Below are 22,256 nucleotides of genomic sequence, written 5' to 3' on the forward strand. Positions count from 1 at the left end.
GCCCGGGCAGGAGAGACCGTGAGACTCCTATCTCAATAAACCACCAGAAAACCGGAAGTGGCGCTGTAGCTCAAGTGGTAGAGCACTAGCCTTGAACAAAAGAAGCTCAAGGACTGTGCTCAGGCCCTGAGTTCAAGTTCCTAGTACCAGCAAAAACAAAATAAACAAAAATAAAAATTATGATTCCTCTTAATATACAAATATTTTACTACTTTTTTTTTGTCAGTCCTGGGGTCTGAACTCTGAACCTGGGCACTGTCCCTCCGCTTTTCAGCTCAATGCTAGTGCTCAGCCACTTGAGCCACAAAGCCACTTCTGGTTTTCTGGTGGTTCATTGGAGATAAAGAGTCTCATGGACTTTCTTGCCTGGGCTGGTTTTGAACCACGATCCTCAGATCTCAGATTCCCGAGTAGCTAGGATTATAGGCATGAACCACCAGCAACTGGCTTATTACTACTTTTTCTATTTCTTTTTTTTTGGGGGGGGATCTGGTCGTGGGGCTTGAACTCTGGGCCTGGGAAGGTGGCTCAGTGGTAGAACGCTTGCCTTGCATGCCTGAGGCCCTGGGTTCGATTCCTCAGCACCACATAAGCAAAAAGAAAAAAAGCTCGAAGTGGCGCTGTGGCTCAAGTGGTAGAGCACTAGCCTTGAGCTGAAGAGCTGAGGGATAGCACCCAGGCCCAGAGTTCAGGCCCCACGACCGGACGCCCCCCCAAACAAAAAAAGGCTAGCACTCTACCACTTGAGCCACAGAGCCACTTCCGGCTTTTTTTCTTTTTGCTTATGTGGTGCTGAGGAATTGAACCCAGGGCCTCACGCATGCAAGGCAAGCGCTCTACCACTGAGCCACCTTCCCAGCCCCACTACTTTTTCTAAAAAACGAAACAAGTTGCTCTCATAAAGTTATGGAAAATTTTACTTTTTTTCTGCCAGTCCTGGGGCTTGAACTCAGGGCCTGGACACTGTCTTTGAGCTTCTTTTGCTCAAGGCTAGCACTCTACCACTTAAGCCACAGCACCACTTCCAGACTTTTATGTGGTACTGAGGAATTGAACTCAGGACTTCATGCATGCTAGGCAAGCACTCTACTAAGCCACATTCCTAGACCAGGGAAAATTTTATATTCAAGTAAGATATTTATTTCACAAGCCATTTTATACAATTTTATAATTTTGTGATTTTTGTTACTATAACTATTCAAAGTTTAAATGTGGCAAAGTTTGACAAATATTTCTATGCTTCTTCAAATAAATTTATTTTTAAAATAATTGCTGAAGAGACACTTAAAAGTTATGCATTTAAACTGAAAGAAAGTCCTTATAGTCATGAGTTTCTGCAACTGTTCTCAGTTTTCCTTTTTTCTTGTCAGTTGTGGTGTTTGAACTTAGAGCCTGGGTACTGTCCCTGAACTCTTTTTGTTCAAGGCTAAGACACTACCACTTTGAGCCACAGCACTACTTCCAGTTTCTGGTGACTAATTGGAGATAAAGAGTCTCACAGTGCCAGGTGCTGGTGGCTCATGCCTGTAATCCTACCTACTCAGGAGGCTAAGATCTGAGGATCATGGTTCATAGCCCAGGCAAGAAAGTACATGAGACTCTTATCTTCAATCAATCACCAGAGAACCAGAAGAGAGGTTGTAGCTCAAAGTGGTAGAGTGCTAGCCTTGAGCAAAATTGCTTAGGGACAGAGTCCAGGCCCCAAGTTCAAGCCCCATTACCTTCTCTCTCCTCCCCCCACCCCCCAACACACACACAAAGTCTCACAGACTGCTGTCAGGCTGGTGTTGAATCACGATTCTCAGATCTTACCCTTTTGAGTAGCTAGGACTACAGGCATGAGCCACCAGCACCTGTCAGTTTTCCTCCTTTTTTACTTGACCCAATGCCCCATTTCACTAAAAAGCACTCCAAATCTCACAAAACTCAGCTACATTGGGCATCAGTGGACCCATTCTGTAATCCTAGCTACTCAAGAAACTGAGATGTGAGGATCGTGGTTAACAGCCAGCCTGAATGAACAGGAAATTCCATGAGACTTTTATATCCATTATCATACTAAAAAAGTTGGAAGTAGAGCTGTGGCTCAAATGGTAGAACTCTACCTGTGAGCATAAAAGCTCAGGGAAATCTAAGAAAACTGAAGCCTACCAAAAAATAAAAAACAATCAAGGCCTCCCCCCCCCCACCCGCCCCATTCCAGCACTGAGGCTTGAATTCAGGACCTCAAGTTCTTAATTGGCTTTCCCAATCAGAGCTGGAGCTCTACCACTTGAGCCAAGCTTCCAATTCACTTTTCTGCTGTTTAGTTGGAGATAAAGTGTCTCAAGGATTTGTCTGGCCAGGCTGCCTCTGAACTTTTACTCAGATCTCAGTAGCTAAGATTATATGTATGTGAGCCACCAAAGTTCCCGAGGTTTTTTGACTACTAAATGATACTGAAACTATCTGCTGAGTTATTTTCTTTCAAAAGGGTTCTTACTTGTGTCTGCTAGGTAGGTCTTGAAACGCTACATAAAAATCCTTGACAAGAGGGATATCTTTTTGGTCTTTGACGAAGGTTTTCAATGCCCGACACAGGTAAGGGTAGACTCTGAAAAACAAAAACCAGTTAACTGATACCTAGAAGCATAAACTAAATCATTCTGGCCCTTCACTTTTTTTTTTTTTTCCTGGTGCGGTTGTGGGCCTGAACTCTGGGTCTGGGCGCTGTCCCTTAGCTCTTCAGCTCAAGGTTAGCGCTCTACCACTTGAGCCACAGCGCCAGTTCTGGCTTTTTTTTTTCTACTTATGTGGTGTTGAGGAATCAAACTCAGGGCCTCATGCATGCAAGGCAAGCACTCTACCACTGAGCCACCTTCCCAGCCCCTGGCCCTTCACTTTTAATTGAAGAAAAAAATGGATGAGGCCTGATGATATATTTGAAGAAAAAAATGGATGAGGCCTGGTGATATTACTAAGTAGCACAAATTGACATAAATGCTAGTTGGTTAGACAGGTGTGTGCTACGGCCCGATTAAAGCCACCTTCTGACATAATAGCTACTTTCAAGTGAGAACTGCTGCTTGTCTTATACACCAGCTACAGCAAAGTTGTTTCTGCTTGAGCTACCTTTCTCACCTGTCAGTACTACAGTTTTCCTTTGTATGCTTTCACAATAAACCATTCATCATCCCTCTATAACCATTATTGATGGTCACTATGACTAGAAACACTGAAAAGATATAGTCTCTTGTCTCTTTAACCTATCAGGAAAACAAAACTACTCTTTATCCTGGGTTTCATTTCCACTCACTATTTACAATATTAACTTAATCTGTTTATATTTAGATGATCATTTATTCAATGTAGGTATCTATGGACAAAGTTTTTCCTGACAATTAAAAACACAATGAGGGCCTGATATTCGTGTCTAATCACTCCATTTCTACTCCTCCAATTACATTTTTTTTTTTTTTTGGTTGCTTGTGGGGCTTTAAAACTCAGGACCTGGGCACTATCTCTGAGCCTCTTTGTGCTCAAGGCTAGAGTTTTACCACTTAAGCCATAGCACCACTTCTGGTTTTTGAATGGTTAATTGTGGATAACAGTCTGACAGGAACTTTTCTGTATGGGGTAGCTTTGAACTGCAATCCTTAGATGTCAGCCTCCTGAGTAGCTAGGATTACAGGCAGTAAACCACCAACACCTGGCTCCAATTACAATTACAATTTTTAAAGTAATTTCTGTAACATGGAAAACCATGTTATTCTGTTAAGGGAAAGAGGGCATATTTTCCTAATTATATTATGATCCCAATAATACATATAATAAAGCAAAATGAAATGAGGTCTTTATACAACGCTACACTTGCAGATTTGGGTGGTTCCTAGAATGTTTGCTAGAATTACTAGTAGTGGTTATCCATGACTGGTGGGATTGTAAACATACATATGATTTGACTCTTACTCTAAAATATATACACACACATATATTTAACTTTTATAGTTAAGTCTGTATCTACACCTACTAAACACTTTGGCAAAGCATCTATTTCTAGTGGAAATGGATCAAATGACAAAGCAATAGCATTAAATTCCTATCACAAAGCAAGTGTAGAAAACGAAGGTTTTCAACATTTGACATGAAAAAAATTGAGCACCAAGGCCTAGATTGAGTTCAGAGAAGCACTAAAAGGACCACTAACAAAGGGCCTTTCTCTGGAAGGAAGTAATAACTGTGTCAACCATCTGTCCTTCTGTTTCGAAGTATAAGTCCAGTTCCAGTCCAGCTAGCTTCCCAGACTCTACTATTCGAAGTAAAGGAAATTAATTCACCCATACCTGTAAAACTCTTCTTGAATTGTGGTGGACAATTGTTGGTTAAATTGCTCCAGGTCTACAAAACTTACAACCAGTGTATTTCTCTCAGGACGGATTAGCTCCTCTGCTAACTGCAGATACTTAATTTCTCCATCACTTCCCTGGAACCTACAGACACACATAAATCAGGGCAAACAGAGAAATTAAGCAGTGAAAATAAGAATACAGATACTTGATAATTCAGGACATCATTAAAGACTGTCAGCTTTAGGGTTAGAGAAGCCTATGTTTAGTACTTCTGTAACTTGGGACAAATTACTTACCCAGAAAATGTTGAATCAGTAAACTCAAATTAAAACATTCAATTTCTTTTAGTACTTGATATAGAAGTGGAAAAAAGGCTTAGAGATGCATCTCAGTGGTTCAGCGCAATGATTAGCTACCATGTACATCAAGACTCTGGGTTCAATTCCCAACAACAAAAGAATATATAAATCTTAAAAGCAGAATAAAAATACAAAAAAAAAAGGATATGTCAACCTTTCAAGAGCTCAGGAAAAATGTAAATACACATACAAAATTAAATTGTGATTTTTTTTCTCCCAAAAGGCCAAGCAGAGCATCACAACTTTGTTCTTTTAGTTCTGAGGCAAAAGCAACTTTTCTAAATATACTATGTTCATTCTTCAATATACAACCTGTTATGACACAGGTGACAGTCAAGTAAACAAGAAGAAAAATGTAAATTAGTGCCACCACTATGGAAACTCTACTCTTGGACATTTATCTAAAAGGTCACAAGCCAGGATACAATAAAGGCATTTGCACACTCATGTCCATTTCTGTACTTTTTACCATAGCCAAGTTTAGGAAACAGCCCAGATGCCCTATAATGGATGGGGAAAAAAAAGGAAGAAAAATGTTCCTACTAATGAGAACCGCAATAAATGTGTTACTATTAACCAATTCTGCTGATAGGAGTATCTGGAAAAGATTCATCCATTTAAAGGTACACTACAATTCTGCCTTGAAGAGTCATTAAAAATGAAATTTAAAGAAAAACAGGTGGTGAAAATTTGGCTACAGATGATAGCAAGTATGTGGCAAACTCAGGGAAGGAATGAGAGGTATGTGCATGGTGACTGATGCAGCTTTTCAAAAATGAAACAGGAGTGAAGAATCTGCAATAGCAAACCCAAAGGTTTTTTGTGGATTTCTTTTTGTTTATTTTGTACAAGTACAGATACTGTCTTGTTTATCACTAGCTAAGATACATAGCTATATGATAAAGACACATAAGTTACCTATTGGAACATTTACTTATTCAAAATCCTTTTAAGATGATGTGGTGCTAGGTAGAGTTTAGGATTTCTATTCCAGGTAAAGTTGCAGACAGGAAGATTTATGTAATGGTAGTTCTACTCTCCGTTCATGAGCTCCCAACATCTAAGAAATAATTAGTGATTTCAGTCTACAAGTGTATAGTGTTTCATGAGTTTTTAGTTGGGGTCTGAGAGATGACTAGCTGTTGAGCGTAGACTATTGCCCAAAGCAGAGAAATAGAAACTGAATTACAGTTCTATATAAAAACAAAACTCCCTAGAACAGCATTATTCAAAACAACCCAAATGTAGGAGCAACCCAAGTCACTGAATGGCTATGCACAAGGTGCTGTGTAATCCATATATAATCAATTTTATTCAGCCTTAAAAAGAAATTCTGATAAAAGCTACCACACACACTTTTTGCTTAGTAAAATAAGCCAGACACACACAAATAAAGACAAATATGTACAGCAACAGGGTAAAAGGGTGATGGCTAGGAGAAGGGGTTAACAGGGCTAATGAACTCAGAGGTGAGTTTGGGGCATGAAAATAGTTGTTCCAGGTGAATGCCCTTTTTAATAGGCACTAAAAAATGGTTAAAGAGCAAAGTTTTGTGCTTCAAGTATATGCGTGCGCAGGACACACACACATGTGTAACTGCTATAATTCAAAGAACCGAATTTCTTTTTTTTTTTTTTTTTTTGCCGGTCGTAGGGCCTGAACTCTGGGCCCGGGGCCTGTCCCTCAGCTCTTCAGCTCAAGGATAGTGCTCTACCACTTGAGCCACAGTGCCACTTCCAGCTTTTTTCTATTTGTTTATGTGGTGCTGAGGAATCCAACCCAGGGCCTCATGCATGTAAGGCAAGCACTCTACCACTGAGCCACTTTCCCAGCCCCCAAAGAACCGAATTTCTAAGACATCTCCAACTGGCTGACGTTTTTTCCTGGAGTCGGCAGAGTCCCAACACCAAAGGACAGCACTAGCTTACCTGCACCAAGAAAAGTTAACGAATGCGGTGCAGGTGAAGGAGTTGTTCAGTGGGCCAGGAATCTAGCCATCTAACTGGAGAAGAGGACGCGGCTCGGGAGTATGCCGCGATTTCTCTTTATGAACAGGGCGGAGGTCGGCCCTCCGCACAGCACAACTTGCCGGCTGTAACTTTCATCAACGCACCGGCACCAAGCGCTGCGGCGCCCCCCACCCCACGAAAATCCAGCCTCCAGACTCGAGGCCGGGCGGTCCACGGCGGCTCCGCCACGAAGCCGGGCCAGCTCCGCCTCCCACGGAACCACGCGGAGCTCGCGGGCCCGAAGAACAGGTGGCTTAGCCCTGCCGAGCCTCAGTTTCCCCACACGTCACCAGAGTCACGGAAACACCAGCCTCGCGGGGCCGTGTGCAGTCCAAGCCAAAAGGCAAAGGTGCAAGCATCAAACCCTGGGCACCGCGAGCCTCAAAACGGCTTTTGCCCCCCCGAACCCGCCCACCAGGTTCAGGTCACCCTCGGCCGCGGCCTAGGCTGCGTTCTAACATGGGGCCCGGGCCGCTCGTCCCCGGCGCGCGACCCCTCGCGGTTCCGGAACGCGCGCCCGCAGGCATCCCGGCCCCGCCCGGCCCCGACACCGCGGGCGACCAGGGAGGCCCCGGGAGCCGCAGACTTACTCTTCCAAGAAGTCCAGGAACAGTTTCTGGCACTTCTCGGCCACCTCGTCGCGCACTTCCTGGTGCTGGCTGCCGGCACCCGGCTCCGCTGCCGCCGCGAGGTCCATGGCTGCTTTCGGCTAGAGGAGCGCCGCCGCCAAATTCCACCGCCACGAGTCGCTTCTTCTAGGACGCTGCCGCTTTGCGCGCGCCGCCGGCGCTCCGGTCCCGCCCCTCTCGCCGAACGGGACAGCTGGAGCCAATCGTAGCGCAGGAGCTAAGGGATTTCGCGCCAAACCTGCCCAATAAATGACGGCTTCGCTCAGAGCTCCACCCAACGGAGCGTGGATTTCGCGCCAAATGCAAAGACCGAAAGAAAGCCAGGCTTCTACGTGTGCGCTTGCGCGGCTAGTCGTCTCTTGGGCGTCCATTGGGCTTTTGGGAAGAGTATAAAGATTGGATCTTCGTCTAAAGTGATTTTTTTTCTTCAAAAATTCTTCAGTAGTTTCACCGATACTGAACGGTTGGAGTAAGGCTCTATGGAAATGAGAAATGAGTTAAGATTTAAACCTCCTCCCAAACTGGTTGGAGGAAGTAAACTATCAACAAACTATTGGGTGTAGTCTTTTTTTTTTTTGTCAGTAATGGAGCTTGAATTCTGGGCCTGGGCTCTGTTCCTCAGCTCTTCAGCTCAAGGCTAGTGCTCTACCACTTGAGCCACAGCACCACTTCTTTTTCTGCTTATGTAGTGCTGAGGAATCGAACCCAGGGTCTCATGCATGCAAGGCAAGCGCTTTACCACTGAGCCACCTTCCCAGCCCCAGGATGTAGTCTTTTCAGGGTACAAGAGATGTATACAACCTTGTTGAGGGGAGTTGGCAGTTTCCTGTTGCTGTTGACTGAGCAAAGTCAGAAAAGTGTTGAGCATTGTTGATTAATCCCCCTTTTCATGTGTGTGTGTGTGTGTGTGTGTTGTATGTATGTATACATGTGTATGTCTGTCCTGGGACTTGAACTCAGGACCTAGGCACTGTTCCTGAGCTTTTTAGTTTGTTTTTTTAATGAGGAAAGATCAGGTTTATTAATCAGATATTACAAAACAATTTATACGCAAAAGTAAATCAAAGTAATTAGTTTGTTTTGGTATTCCTTGAGTATTTCAAATCACTTGAAGTTGACAATAGAACATTAGCTGAGCTGGTATCTGTTTGAACAACACATATTTTATGTTATTTTTCTTCCATGGCAACTCTTAAGAACCCCTTAATCTATGATCATAATATTCTTCAAAACAGAGGGTAAAAGAATTTTTTAGCCAGTTGCCAGTAGCTCACGCCTGTAATCCTAGCTACTCAGGAGGCTGAGATCTTAGGATCATGGTTCAAAGCCAGCCCAAGCAGGAAAGTCCATTGAGACTCTTATCTCCAATAAAACCACTAGAAAACTGGAAGTGGCACTGTGGGCCAAGCCGTAGAACGCTCTCTTGAGCTGAAGAGCGCAGGGACAGCGCCCAAGCCCAGAGTTCAAGCCCCATGACTGAAAAAAAAAAAAAAAAAGATTTTTTAAAACATTTCCCCTTCCATAAATAATGGTATTTGCAGGGAAATGGATGGAACTAGAACAAATTATGTTGAACGAGGTAAGCCAAGATCAGAGACACAAAATGGCACATGGTCTCCCTGATAGGCAGTTGTTAGACTTAAAACACAATAAGATACCCATACACAATGAAACGCAAAGAGGTTAGTCTTAGAAGAATAACACCAGCTTGTAATACCCAAGCACCTCTTCATATATGCATAAAATAATATACAGACTGAAAAGAACCCCAAAGACAAGGAAACAAGGACCTCTTTTTAATTTGTCTTGTTTTTAGATGACACTATATTCTTAACCTCATATATGGTGTATACATGTGCACATCTGAGAGAGCTGGGAGAGGGCACAGAATCATTGGTAAGCGGGTGAAAAAAAATACAGCAGAGGGGCTGGGAAGGTGGCTCAGTGGTAGGGCACTTGCCTTGCATGCATGAGGCCTTGGGTTCGATTCTTCAGCACCACATAAGCAGAAAAGGCCGGAAGTGGCGCTGTGGCTCAAGTGGTAAAATGCTAGCCTTGAGCTGAAGAGCTGAGGGACAGTGCCCAGGCCCAGAGTTCAGGCCCATAACCGACAAAAAAAAAAAAAAAAAAAGCCAGCCAGGGCAGGAAAGTCCTCAAGGACTCTTATCTCCAACTAACCACCCAGAAAACAGAAGTGGTGCAAAGGCTCAAAGTAGTAGTTTACTAGCTTGAACTGAAGAGCTCAGAGACACAAGACTCAGGCCCAGAGTTCAAACCCCATGACCCACCAATAAATAAATAAATAATATGTATGAGTGTGTGTGTGTGTATATAGATAGATAGATAGATAGATAGATAGATAGAAAAAAATTGGCATTACAAATTGGTCAAGTAAGTTTCTGGCTGAGATCTATCTGACCAATACTTAGTTAGGTTTTTTCCCCCTGTTTTATAGTTACACTTGTATCTTCTGAAGATATTAAGATATTGTTTGGGGCCAAAAAATATTTCCTTGTCCCTTTGGAATTATTTCCCATGCATTTTATAAACTTTGGTAAGGTTCCAAAACTTTTCTAATCAATCGAACATTGCAAACTATTCAAAAGGATTTTCTTCACTGGAATTTATAGGGTACTACACATTTAACATCAGTTCTATATTGGCTCTTTGCTTTTTTTGGGGGGGGTCTGGTTGTGGGGCCTGAACTCTGGGCCTGGGCACTGTCCCTCAGCTGTTCAGCTCAAGGCTAGTGCTCTACCACTTGAGCCACAGCATCACTTCCGGCTTTTTTCTTTTTTCTTTATGTGGTGCTGAGGTATCGAACCCAGAGCCTCAGGCATGCAAGGCAAGCACTCTACCACTGAGCCACCTTCCCAGCTCCTAATTTTTTTTTTGGTCGGTTATGGGCCTTGAACTCTGGGCCTGGGCACTGTCCCTCAGCTCTTCAGCTCAAGGCTAGAGCTCTATCACTTGAGCCACAGCGCCACTTCCGGTTTTCTGGTGGTTTATTGAAGATAAAGAGTCTCAAGGACTTTCCTGCCTGGCTGGCTTTGAACCTCAATCTTCAGATCTCAACCTCCTGAGTAGCTAGGATTACAGGCGTGAGCCACCGGCACCTGGTACACTTTGCTTCCCCCCCCCCCCGTATTATTTCCTTTGTTTTCTTGGAACACATTTTTTGTTCATTTTAGACCTATGGAGTTATTGCCAATTTTATTTTTTATTGTTATTATGGAGGTGATGTACAGGGAGGTTAGAGTTACATAAGTCAGCTAATGAGCACATTTCTTTTTGGACAATGTTACCCCTTCCCTTGTTCTCTCCTGTTTTCCCCGCCTGTCCTCACCCACAAGTTATACAGTTCATTTTCAACACAGTGTCTAGTGAGTACCACTGCTGCATTTGTTCTCCCTCCCTTTGTCACTCCATTTCTGTGCCCCCTTTACCCTCTCAAAGATAGATAAACAACATGACAAAAAGAAAACAAAACAGCAAAAAGAAAAAAAAAACATGCCAGGTGCAGGTGACTCATGCCTACAATCTTAACTCCTCAGGAGGCTGAGATCTGAGGATTGAGGTTCAAAGCCAGCCAGGGCTGTAAAATTCGATTATGTATAGATGCCACATTTTTTGGATCCACTCATCTATTTGGGAGCATCTGGGCTGTTTCCATATCTTGTCTATTGTGAATAATGCAGCAATGAACACAGATGTTCAAGTGCCTTTATGGTATCCTGGCTTGTGATGTTCTGCCTCGGTACCCAGGAGTAGTATGGCTGGAAGCTCCATGTTTAGTTTCTTGAGGTACCTCCAGACTTGTATCCAGAGTGGTTGCACTAGTTTACATTCCCACCAGCAGTGCAATAGGGTTTCAATTTCCCCACATCCCCCCACCTGAAGTATTTTGCTCAAGGCTCACACCCTACTATTTGAGCCATGGCTCCACTCCTAGCTTTTTTGGTTGTTAATTGGAGTTAATAAGTTGATGTTAGGTGAAATGAACCCCAAGATAAGTATTCAAATGTTTTTTTCTTTCTTGCTATTGTTTCTAACATATTTATAAGATATTTCTTTGTTGCTTTGTATGCCCCTCCCCCACGGTATAACCCCTGCTTTCACTGTATTTGATGTTGGTATAATTTGTGGAGGGGAAGGGAAAAAACAAATCATTTAAATAGGGATGCAGGTGGACCCATTGCAACAATGAGATGTACAAATCGTTATGTCGAAAAATGAACTTTATAACTTTGGCGGGGGGTGGGGGAGCAGGGAGATGGGAAGGGATGGGAAGGGAAATCAAATGAGGAGGCAACAATGCTTAATAAGAAATGTACTCATTAGTTGGCCCATGTAATTGTAACCCCTCTGTATGGTATTTTCACAATTAAAAAAAATGAAAAAACAAAAAAGAGTTTTAAGGACTTTTCTGCCCAGGCTTGCTTTGAATAGTGAGCCTCAGATCTCAGCCTCCTGAGTAGGTAGGATTACAAGTGTGTGTCAGCCATGAAAGAGGCTCTCTAACGGGAGAAACTTCACTTCTTTGTCTTTAATTAATGACTGGGTACTGATTACCTTTTTGCCAATAATGGGGCTTGAACTCAGGGCCTGGACACTATCCCTAGCTTTATTTCACTGATGGATAGCACTTTAGGACTTAAGTCAAAGCTCCACTTCTGGCTTTTTGCTGGTTAATTGGAAATAAGATTTGTCTGCCTGGGCTGACTTTGAACCTTGATCCTTATGGGATTGTGGGTGTGAGCCACCGGGGCCAGATTGCATTTGTTTTATTGGGCTTACAAACCATCACCAACTTTAGAGGTCACCCAAATAATCACTAGTTTTGTTACAGATAATACCTGGTACACATGGGCCATGATGATGATATCTGCCTTGTCAAAAATTTGAAGACCACTTTTGTCTATCTCAACTGGTTTAAACTCCCAACCCATCACTTGGGCCTGTATTAAAAATCAATGGTGATGTCTTTGACTTCAGAGTGCCAAACACTTCTAGATTATACTAGTCCCATTATTTCTTTATCATGTGCCTATGAAAAGCTAGGATTGATTACATGTGTGCTGGCCACTGAGTACATGTCTTTCTTGTCTCCAATCACCTTTCCCTTCCCCTTACACACTACCTTCATGCAATCAACATCCTGAGGGCTTGGACCCTCCCAAGGACTGTCAACTGACTTAGCAATTCATGTAATGAATCGTGTATGCATGTACTCACTACCTTGGTTAACCCTGCATGTAACTTTGAGACTAGATATGCATGTGCTGCCTTCTATGACCACGGTTGGACAGATGCCACTTCTGCCTAAAGGGGATATAAAGACGCACCATTGTGGGCAATGGGCAGTGTTGCTGATGGACAGAATGTGGGCATCTGAACAGAATAAGGCTGCTGCTGTTTCAGAGGCTGTGCTACTGCTTCTGCTGAGTCTGCCAGTTTATAAATAAACATGACAACAGTCTCATCCTACATGGCATCTTTCTTTGGCCTTCTTGAATCAGAGAAAGCCACCACTAGCAACATATATCCCTAAATTTTATCCTTAGGTAGGTAGATTTGAGACCTGTTCTCCAGTTGCTTTATTTGGCTACTTAGTGAATAAACTCGTTCGAAAAATCTTGTAGTTTCATGGATTGACACACTGGATTCAGGCAAAAGATGTCTAGTTGGATGTTGGGTCTTCGTCCGTCCCACAAAAGACGGACGGGGTCCGAGGAAAGGTAAGTGCGGCCCTCGCCCGTTCCCTAGCCTCCCTCAGCCCAGGAGACAATCAGACACAGCAGGGAGCCAAATCCAGCAGGTAGAAAACTCGTTTATTAACAGAGAGCAGCCCCTTTTAAAGACAAAAAGGGTGGGTGGTATGGTAAGGGAGGAAGAGGAACCAATCACTGTCAAGGTCACACCCTATCATTCTCCTGAGCCTTCACGGGCTGGTTAGGCACTGATCAGAAGATCAATTGGGGTGTGCCCACTCTACTCTCTCCCAGAGCCATCTTGGCTGCCCATGTGCTCTACAGTAAATTAGGCTCTGCCCACTCAACCCCCTCCCAGCGCCATCTTTGCTGCCCATGTGCTCCACAGTTGGAGCCTTGTCACAGTTGATACTAGGAAGGAATGAAGTGCATTCCATGTGACTTTCAGAGACAGGTCTCTAGGACCTTTATACTTGTTCTTTGACTCCATGTCTTTTTTTTTTTTCTGAGCTGATTTAACTTTCTGCTCTTGTAGAGTGAGGTTCTCTGAAGAAGGCACACCTGTGTTGAATATCCTGACTACTGATCGGTTGACTAGAACATTGTGATTGTGAAGAGATGAAATGTTGCAGATGAAGAGCCAGAATTGGCTTGGGCTAGCTTTAGGATTTTGCTTTAGCAACTTACTGATAGGCACTGATTGCCTTACCCTGAAAACCTAACTAATCAGGAGGCTGAGAGCTGAACCTCAAGGTTTTTGTTTTTGGTTTTGGTTTTTTTTGGTCAGTTGTGGGGCCTGAACTCTGGGCCTGGGCGCTGTCCCTCAGCTCTTCAGCTCAAGGCTAGCGCTCTACCACTAGAGCCACAGCACTACTTCCAGCTTTTTCTACTTAAGTGGTACTGAGGAATCGAACCCAGGGCCTCATGCATGCAAGGCAAGCACTCTACCGCTGAGCCACCTTCCCAGCCCTTGTTGTTGTTTTGGGGAGCAGGGTAGGGTGGGGATTTTTGCCAATCCTGGTGTTTGAACTCAGGGTCTAGGCGCTGTTCCTGAGCCTTTGTGCTCAAGACTAGGCTAGTGTTCTACCACGAGTCTCAGCTCCACTTCTGGCTTTTTTTTGGTTAATTGGAGATAAAGATCTCACAGACTTTCCTGCCGGGGCTGGCTTCAAACTGCATGCCTCAGATCTCAGCCTCCAGAATAGCTAGGCTACTCAGGTAATGCAGTAGAGTAGGTACTACGGGCATGAGCCACTGACACCTGGCTTAGACTGTTCCTTGAAACAAGTATTAGAATGTTTGCTTGAACTGAAAATAAAAGTCTATTTTTTTTTTTTTTGCGTCCGGTCATGGGGCCTGAACTCTGGGCCTGGGTGCGGGACAGCTCTTCAGCTCAAGGCTAGCACTCTACCACTTGAGACACAGTGCCACTTCCGGCTTTTTTTCTCTTGCTTATGTGGTGCTGAGGAATCGAACCCAGGGCCTCATGCATGCAAGGCAAGCACTCTACCACTGAGCCACCTTCCCAGCCCCTATCATACTGACTTCTGAGGAAGAAGAAAACAAGTCCATCCTGAAAACCAGAATGGGGAGAAGGCATTTCCAGTGAGACTGGGGAGAAAAATGCCATGGGGGAGATTGGGAAAGAACAGTCAGAGATATAAGCAGAGAATTAGAAAGGGCAAAGACAGCCGTGCGCTGGTGGCTCCCGCCTTTAATGCTAGCTACTCAGGAGGCTGAGATTTGAGGATCATGGTTCAAAGCCAGCCCCAGCAGGAAAGTCCATGAGACTCTTATCTCCAATAAACCACTAGAAAAACAAGAAGTGGCACTGTGGCTCAAGCTGTAGAGTACTCGCCTTGTGCTGAAGAGCGCGGGGACAGCACCCAAGCCCAGAGTTCAAGCCCCAGGACCAACAAAAAAAGAAAGGGCAAAGAGGAGAGTCTAGAACCAGTCATTGTCAATGGTGATTGCTGCACAGCAGTGAAGTACACCTGAACATGGTGGGAGAAGTTTCAGAGGTGTAGTGAGAGCACAAGCCAGACTACAGGGGAGTGAAGGGCAGTAAGGGAGCAGAATGCTTTGCTCTTACACATGAATGACTCAATGATCAGCCAGTCCCTGAGTCCCATGGGACTGTGTGCACTGCACCTGGTTAGTTCTCCACAGCCAAACTGCATTCTACCATCTGCTGAACGTACTTTGCAAATCAGGTAGATTTAGGGGTCATAATTGGAGATTGGGGAAAGGTAGGCATTGTGAAGGTCATCTTAACTGCCACCTGGTAGGAGACTGAGAACGCTATACACTTGGGAAAAATTGTGGCCCAAGTCACATCAGGACTTGTTTTTTTTTTTTTTTTGCCAGTCATGGACCTGAACTCTGGGCCTGGGTGCTGTCCCTCAGCTCTTCAGCTCAAGGCTAGCGCTCTACCACTTGAGCCACAGCGCCACTTCCGGCTTTTTCTGTTTATGTGGTGCTGAGGAATTGAACCCAGGGCCTCATGCATGCAAGGCAAGCACTCTACCACTGAGCCACCTTCCCAGCCCAGGACTTGTTTTTGAGGAGGCCCAAAGCGCAAAAACTGATGTTCCAGAATGTATTAGAGACAGACTTGCTGGGAGGCCCCATGTAGTGCTGGATTAAGTTCTAACTCTAGAGTTAAATAGGCTTCCGTTTGTTATTGGGGGTGAATTATTTGAGCATTAGAAGTTTTCTGTTTTCCCTAAAATCCCAGTCATTGCAGGCTTTACTCCATTTATTTTATTATTATTTTTTATCGGTCGTGGGGCTTGAACTCGGGGCTTGGGCACTGTCCCTGCACTCTTCAGCTCAAGGCAAGCACTCTACCACTTGAGCCACAGCACCACTTCCGGTTTTCTGCTGGTTTATTGGAGATACGAGTTTCACGGACTTTCCTGCCCGGGCTGGCTTTGAACCGTGATCCTCAGATCTCAGCCTCCTGAGTAAGCTAGGATTACAGGCGTGAGCCACCAGCGCCCGGCTTTTACTCCATTTATTAAGTTATTCAATCATGTCAGAAAATTTACTGAGTACCTGCTCTGGGGCAAGTAATGTAACAAGTACTAGAGATACTGCAGTGAAAAAAAATCAGCTTAAAGTACCTAATCAGCTTAAAGTATGTAGGAGATTTGGGCATACTAAAGTCATTGACATAATGCATACCCTCTATTATGATATAGAGCTCAATCATTGCCCAGGATTTCATAGAGAAATAAACCCATCTCTTTGGCTTGAGATTAAAAAACTTCCTATAAAAAAGGCAGAGCCAGGTGCCGGTGGCTCACATCTATAATCCTAGCTATTCAGGACGCTGATAATCTGAGGATTGTGGTTCAAAGCCAGCCCAGGAAGGAAAGTCCGTGAGACTCTTATCTCCAATAAACCACTAGAAAACTGGAAGTGGCATTGTGGCTCAAGCAGTAGAGCGCTCTCCTTGAGCTGAAGAGTGCTGGGACAGCGCCCAAGATCAGAATTCAAGTCCCATGACCGACAAAAAAAAAAAAAAAAAAGGCAGAGACATAAAGGAGATCCATAGTCTTCATGTACAGATATGGCAGGCTGTAAGGCACTATGGATCAACTGTTCCATTTTTTTTAGCTCCAGGAGACCTAGACTAATGCTAGTATAGCTGACTGGTGTGCTGATAGGCAGCTTAAGACAAAAAGATGCATGTGTAAGCAGTTTGGGTGCACAGGTGAGGTGAAAGTTCTTTGATCAGAATATGTTATTCTGAAGTAATACAAAAGAAAACTAACAAAAAGTCAAAAAGAGCTTGCCTGGCTCTCATTATTCCAGAGAAGCTTACATGAATGATGACAACTTTTCAGAGGCATTAGATGCACAGTATGTGACCATCAGGGAGTGCTGTTAGTCTGATGCCTAGTGTGACTGCAACTTGAATGTCCAAGGGTGTGTTTTGCTGCTGTTGCTGTTTTGAATTAACAGGAGCAAAGGACTGGAATGTTCTGTGTTAGTATGGGCTCCTTCCGTGATGTTTTAGTAGGTGTATCTGTCTGTCAGTCCATCCTTATGTTGGGGTATCCTAAAGTGGGCAGCTGTGGATGAGACTCTTAAAAACTTACTTAGAAACTTAGAATCTAATAGTGAAGCAAAATATAAATGTATCTATAATTTTCAGAATGATATATAAAACTATACTGAAATGCATAAAGTATAAATGGAAGATTCTAATTAGATACTAAAAAAGATACTCTATTGGGAGGCAAAGCTCATTGGTTCCTTTTTATAAAATTATGATATTTTGGGCAGTACTAGGGTTTGAACTCAGGGTCTTATACTGAATAGGCAAGTGTTCTATGTTTGAGTAATGCCCCCATCCGTTCTTGCTTTAATTGGCTTTTTTGATAGGGTCTCAAGATGTTGTCCGGCTGGTCTTAGACTGGGATCCTCCTACTTCTGCCTCCAAAACAGCTGGAATTGCAGATGTACACGTCTTGGCAGGGCCAAAAAATAACTTTACAGTTGCAAATCACCCACATTCATTGAGGCAAAGAAATTCAGAGAAGCAGAGACAATAAAAACCACCACAAATTGTACCACATAGAAATATTATTTAACACTTTGATGTCCTTCATCCTTCCATAACTATTTTACTCAATATATATCATGAACATCTTTTTTTTTTTTTTGTTGGTTGTGGGGCCTGAACTCTGGGCCTGGGCACTGTCCCTCAGCTCTTCAGCTCTACACTTGAGCCACAGTGCTACTTCTGGCTTTTTCTGCTTATGTGGTGCTGAGGAATCAAACCCAGGGCCTCATGCATCCTTGGCAAGCACTCTACCACAGAGCTACCTTCCCAGCCCTCATGAGCATCTTTCCATTTCTGTATTATATATAAATATAAATATACATATATATATATATTTTTTTTTTTTTGCTGGTTATGGGACCTGAACTCTGGGCCTGGGCACTGTCCCTCAGCTCTTCAGCTCAAGGAAGGCTAGTGCTCTACCACTTGAGCCACAATGCCACTTCTGGTTTCCTGAGTGGTTTATTGCAGATAAGTCTCTTGGACTTTTCTGCTAGGGTTGGGTTTGAACTGTGATCCTCAGATCTCAGCCTCCTGAGTAGCTAGGATTAAAGGCGTGAGCCACCAGTGCCTGGCTCTGTCTCTTAAGTTTTTGTGCTCAAGGCTACTGCTCTACCACTTGAACCCCAGCTCTACCTGCATTTTTTGTGGCTAATCAGAGATAAAAAAAAATCTCAGATTTTCTTGACCAAGCAGGCTTCAAATTGCAATCCTCAGATCTCAGCCTCCTGAGTAGGTAGTGAGGTACTGGTGCTCAGCTACGTTTAAGATTTTATTTTAAGCTGGCTATGGAGGTACATGCCTGTAATTCCAGAACTTGAGAGGCTTTGGCAGGATGGATAATTTGAAGTTAGCCTGAGCTACATAGTGAGATTCTATGCCTCTGGTTCAATCTGTTCCCTTCTCCCCCCTCATAAAAGCTGATTGATGAAGAATTAATGAGTCACATTTTGTATATGTGCTTTCTTGAGACAGGGTCTTACTATGTAGTCCAGTCTGGCCTATAACTTGTGAGTCTTCTGCCTTATCCTAAATTCTGGGATCATAGACCTGCAATCTTGCCAGAGTGATCAAAGAGAAATATGTTTTAACTCCCCCCCCCCTCCCCAGTATTGGTGCTTGAACTCTGGGCCTGGGCACTGTCCTGGGCTCTTCAGCTCAAGACAATGCTCTACCACTTGAGCCACAGCACCACTGCCAACTGGAGATAGTTAATTGGAGATAAGAATCTCATGGACTTTCCTGCCTGGGCTGGCTTTAAACTGCAATCCTCAGATCTCAGCGTACTGAGTAGCTAGGATTTCAGGCATGAGCCACTGATGCTTGGCTTAACACTTTTTTTTTTTGGTTGGTCATGGGGCCTGAACTCTGGGCCTGGGCACTGTCCCTCAGCTCTTCAGCTCAAGGCTAGTGCTCTACCACTTGAGCCACAGCGCCACTTCTGGCTTTTTCTGCTTATGTGGTGCTGAGGAATCGAACCCAGGACCTCATGCATGCAAGGCAAGCACTCTACCACTGAGCCACCTTCCTAGCCCAGGCTTAACACTTTTAATATGTATTGCCAAACTATTTACCAGAAAGCCTATACCTTCAGCTAGCATTATGGTCATTTTAGCTGCTGCAATGTTTTTTTCTTCGTTAACATAAAAAGGGAGGAAATGAGGCATTAATTTTTATGTGTATGGTAGTAGCTTCCAAGGGCAGCTTGCAAGCTTGCATCAATTCAGTTCAGTGGGTAGTTCCTTCATGGCTTGCCCATGTGCTCCTGTTGCATTTCACACAAAGGGTGCTAACTCTTAGCATCTGAGATGGGGATTTGTGTGCAGATTTCTTCGGAGGTTCTCTCAGTACCTAGAAGGAGAAATCAATGCCATGCAGTTGCTGCAAATTCCTCAGTGGAGGCCACAGACAGCCCTGGATGATCTTTATCCAATTGTGTGTCCCCTCCTTGCACAACCCTTCAAGGTTGCTCAACATGAGGCTGGGGGCCTTTGAACCAGCATTAACTAGCAATAGGTATGGGCTGCCCTTAGGGAGGGAGGACCTCTCAGAGTGAATCAGCTTCTTTTTGTCAAGAGCTTTTCCCAGTGAGAGACATGGCTATGAGCGCTCAATAGCTCACAAGTTCCTGAAGTGGTATCTTCATTGACACGCAGATACATCATAGCATTCTCTATCACTTGAGCCACGGTGCCACTTCCCATCATAGCATCCTCTACAGCCCACCCTTGCACTTCTCAGGCCCCCTTGCTCCTGGCAGTTACTCCACTGCATCTCAGTAAAACACTTCTGGGATTCTGGTTGGCCTCTTTCTTCCTAGAAAAACTTGTAAGACAAAGGTTAGTAGAATGTTCTAGTCCTGCAACTGTAGCTCTGTCATCACGACTCTCTCCTCTATCATTTCCATCTTTACTTATGGATGTAGTCTTCTCACTTCCAGATGTCACCTTATGTGTAGTTTTCATGTTATCTGTGTGTGTGTGTTTGTGTGTATGAGAGAGAGAGAGACGGGGGGGGGGAGAGAGAGAGAGAGAGAGTGAGCGAGCAAGAAGAGGCAGTCAGGCAGGTAGGCCTTCATTCCTGACAGCAGACAGAGAGGGAGGGAGGGAGGGAAGGAAGAAGGGAGGGAAGGAAGGGGGGGCTGGGAAGGTGGCTCAGTGGTAGAGCACTTGCCTTGGATGCATGAGGCCCTGGGTTCAATTCCTCAGCACCACATAAGAAAAAAGAAAAAAGCCGGAAGTGGCGCTGTGACTCAAGTGGTAGCGCGCTAGCCTTGAGCTGACGAGCTGAGGGACAGCGCCCAGGCCGAGTTCAGGCCCCATGACCAGACCTCCCCACCAAAAAAAAAGAGAGAGAGAGAAGAGGCAGGCAGGCAGGCAGGTAGGCCTTCATTCCTGAGAGCCTAGTCTAGGTGGGAGAGAGAGAACAGAGGGAAAGAGTGGAGAGAATGAGAGAGTGCAAGAGAGGGAGGGGGAAGAGAGAGAGGCATTCATTCCTGAGAGCCTGAGACTTCTTTGTATCAACCAGGCTATGAATAGTTTATCAACTGTCAAAAATAGTTGATGGTTATATGGGAAGCCTTACTAGATTATCTGGGTGTTACACATTTCCCCCTACTCCCATCTTGTAACCCTCTCCCTGCTGATTAGGGTACACCTTCAAGTATAGTGATTCTTTTCTTTGCCCGTTGGTATCAGGCAAGGAAAACCTCAAATGGCAGCTGTAGCTTCACGTTTTCAGGTGCTCTGCCTGTATCTCCAGGTGGAAGTGTTAACCCTCTAGGAACCCAAACATCTTGATCCTCAAGCCAACAGCTGTGGGGAAGGAAAAACAAATTTCTCAAGTGATCATTCACTGGAAGAGATGATAAGCAGGGCAACTCCTTCTACCCATCATCTTGGATCCTTGTACTCTACCTAATAAAGACTATATATTTTAAAGTGGTTGCTGGGTTAGAGTTGGTATCCTCTCCTTCCACAGCAACATCTTCAAGGTGGTGCCCTGGGTGAAGCCTTTAAAAGGTCTAACACTCTGTAGGGCATGATGATTCTGGGAGGTACAATATGTAATAGAATCAAGTGTCAGTCAGTTAAGATGGGAAAGAGCTGTCAGAATAGTTAATTAAAACAAAAGGGGAACAAGTGAAAAGTGGAAAGCCTTTAATCACTGTCTGTGATAGTAAAGGCAGGAGTCTAGTCAGAGAAAGTCATTTCCCATTGAAAGATTAAAAATTGACCATTACCATTACTAACTTGCTAACTACTGATTCTGCTTCTGTAAACTTGCTTACACTAGCATTGACCCTTCCCTTCCCAGAAATGAGTTAAGAAGTTTCAGAGACCAGATGACGGCCCCAAGACAAGGTCAGTGGTCGTAGATAAAGAACAGACAGACAGTACGTGTTCCTCAGTTCCCATTTAAAAATTCCCCAGACAGTACCTTGAGATAACGACCACCTGGCAAGACCAAGCTAAGCCAAATGTCAACCAATCACAAGTCTGTAACTATGTGAACTCCCCTAACCCTTATTGTCCAAAGTAACCACCCCCCTTGAGTCCCCCGCGCCAATCATTTTACAAAAAGTGTTACAAAATTTCCCGCGTGGCAAAGTGATTGTTGGTGTATATGGTGACCTTTAAATGGACCAATCACGGGATGCTTTGTGTTATGCGTTAATCTTGTGGTTTTTGCCTTTAAATTAGCCTGTAATCTCTGCTCGGGGCTCCCTGTCAGAGAGTCCGTTTGCGCAAACGTCAAATAAACTCCTCTTGCTTATTGCATCTCCCGGCCTGGAGTCTGAGTTTTCTGGGGCGCCCTCCCATTGACGAAAGCATCCTAGGGGTCTAGGGTCTTTCACCATGAACAGCACAGTGTTCCACCTTAGTTGGTTCAGCAAAGACATGGGAGTTGGCAAAATGCTCTGGCAGTTTTATTGACCCTGGTATAAGGATTATGGTAAGAAGAGAGGATTAGGAGCGACACATTGTTGGTATTGAATTACAGTGGAGAAAAATGCCATCAAGCTCCCCCTTCTTCCCTGTACAGGGAGTTCTCAGCAGATGTGCATGTAATGGATCTCTGCCCAGTCTTAGATGGAAATCCAGGAACAAAGGACCAGGGCCAGGAATATAAGTATCCACAGAGCAT

At 44.2% G+C, this 22,256-nt stretch overlaps 1 protein-coding gene across 1 annotated transcript in view; it reads right to left on the minus strand.

The window, feature by feature from the left end:
* The window catches only part of Mcm6 (minichromosome maintenance complex component 6), a 40,138-nt gene extending 32,669 nt beyond the window's left edge, over window positions 1-7,469 (minus strand). The window contains 3 exon segments of the mRNA XM_013030804.1: window positions 2,295-2,593; window positions 4,323-4,469; window positions 7,287-7,469. Coding sequence (XP_012886258.1) covers window positions 2,295-2,593; window positions 4,323-4,469; window positions 7,287-7,393 — 553 coding nt within the window. The 5' untranslated portion in view covers window positions 7,394-7,469.
* Window positions 7,470-22,256: the final 14,787 nt, after the last annotated feature.

This window comes from Dipodomys ordii, unplaced genomic scaffold (assembly GCF_000151885.1).
Source record: "Dipodomys ordii isolate 6190 unplaced genomic scaffold, Dord_2.0 Scaffold133, whole genome shotgun sequence".
NCBI classification, from domain to species: Eukaryota; Metazoa; Chordata; class Mammalia; order Rodentia; family Heteromyidae; genus Dipodomys; species Dipodomys ordii.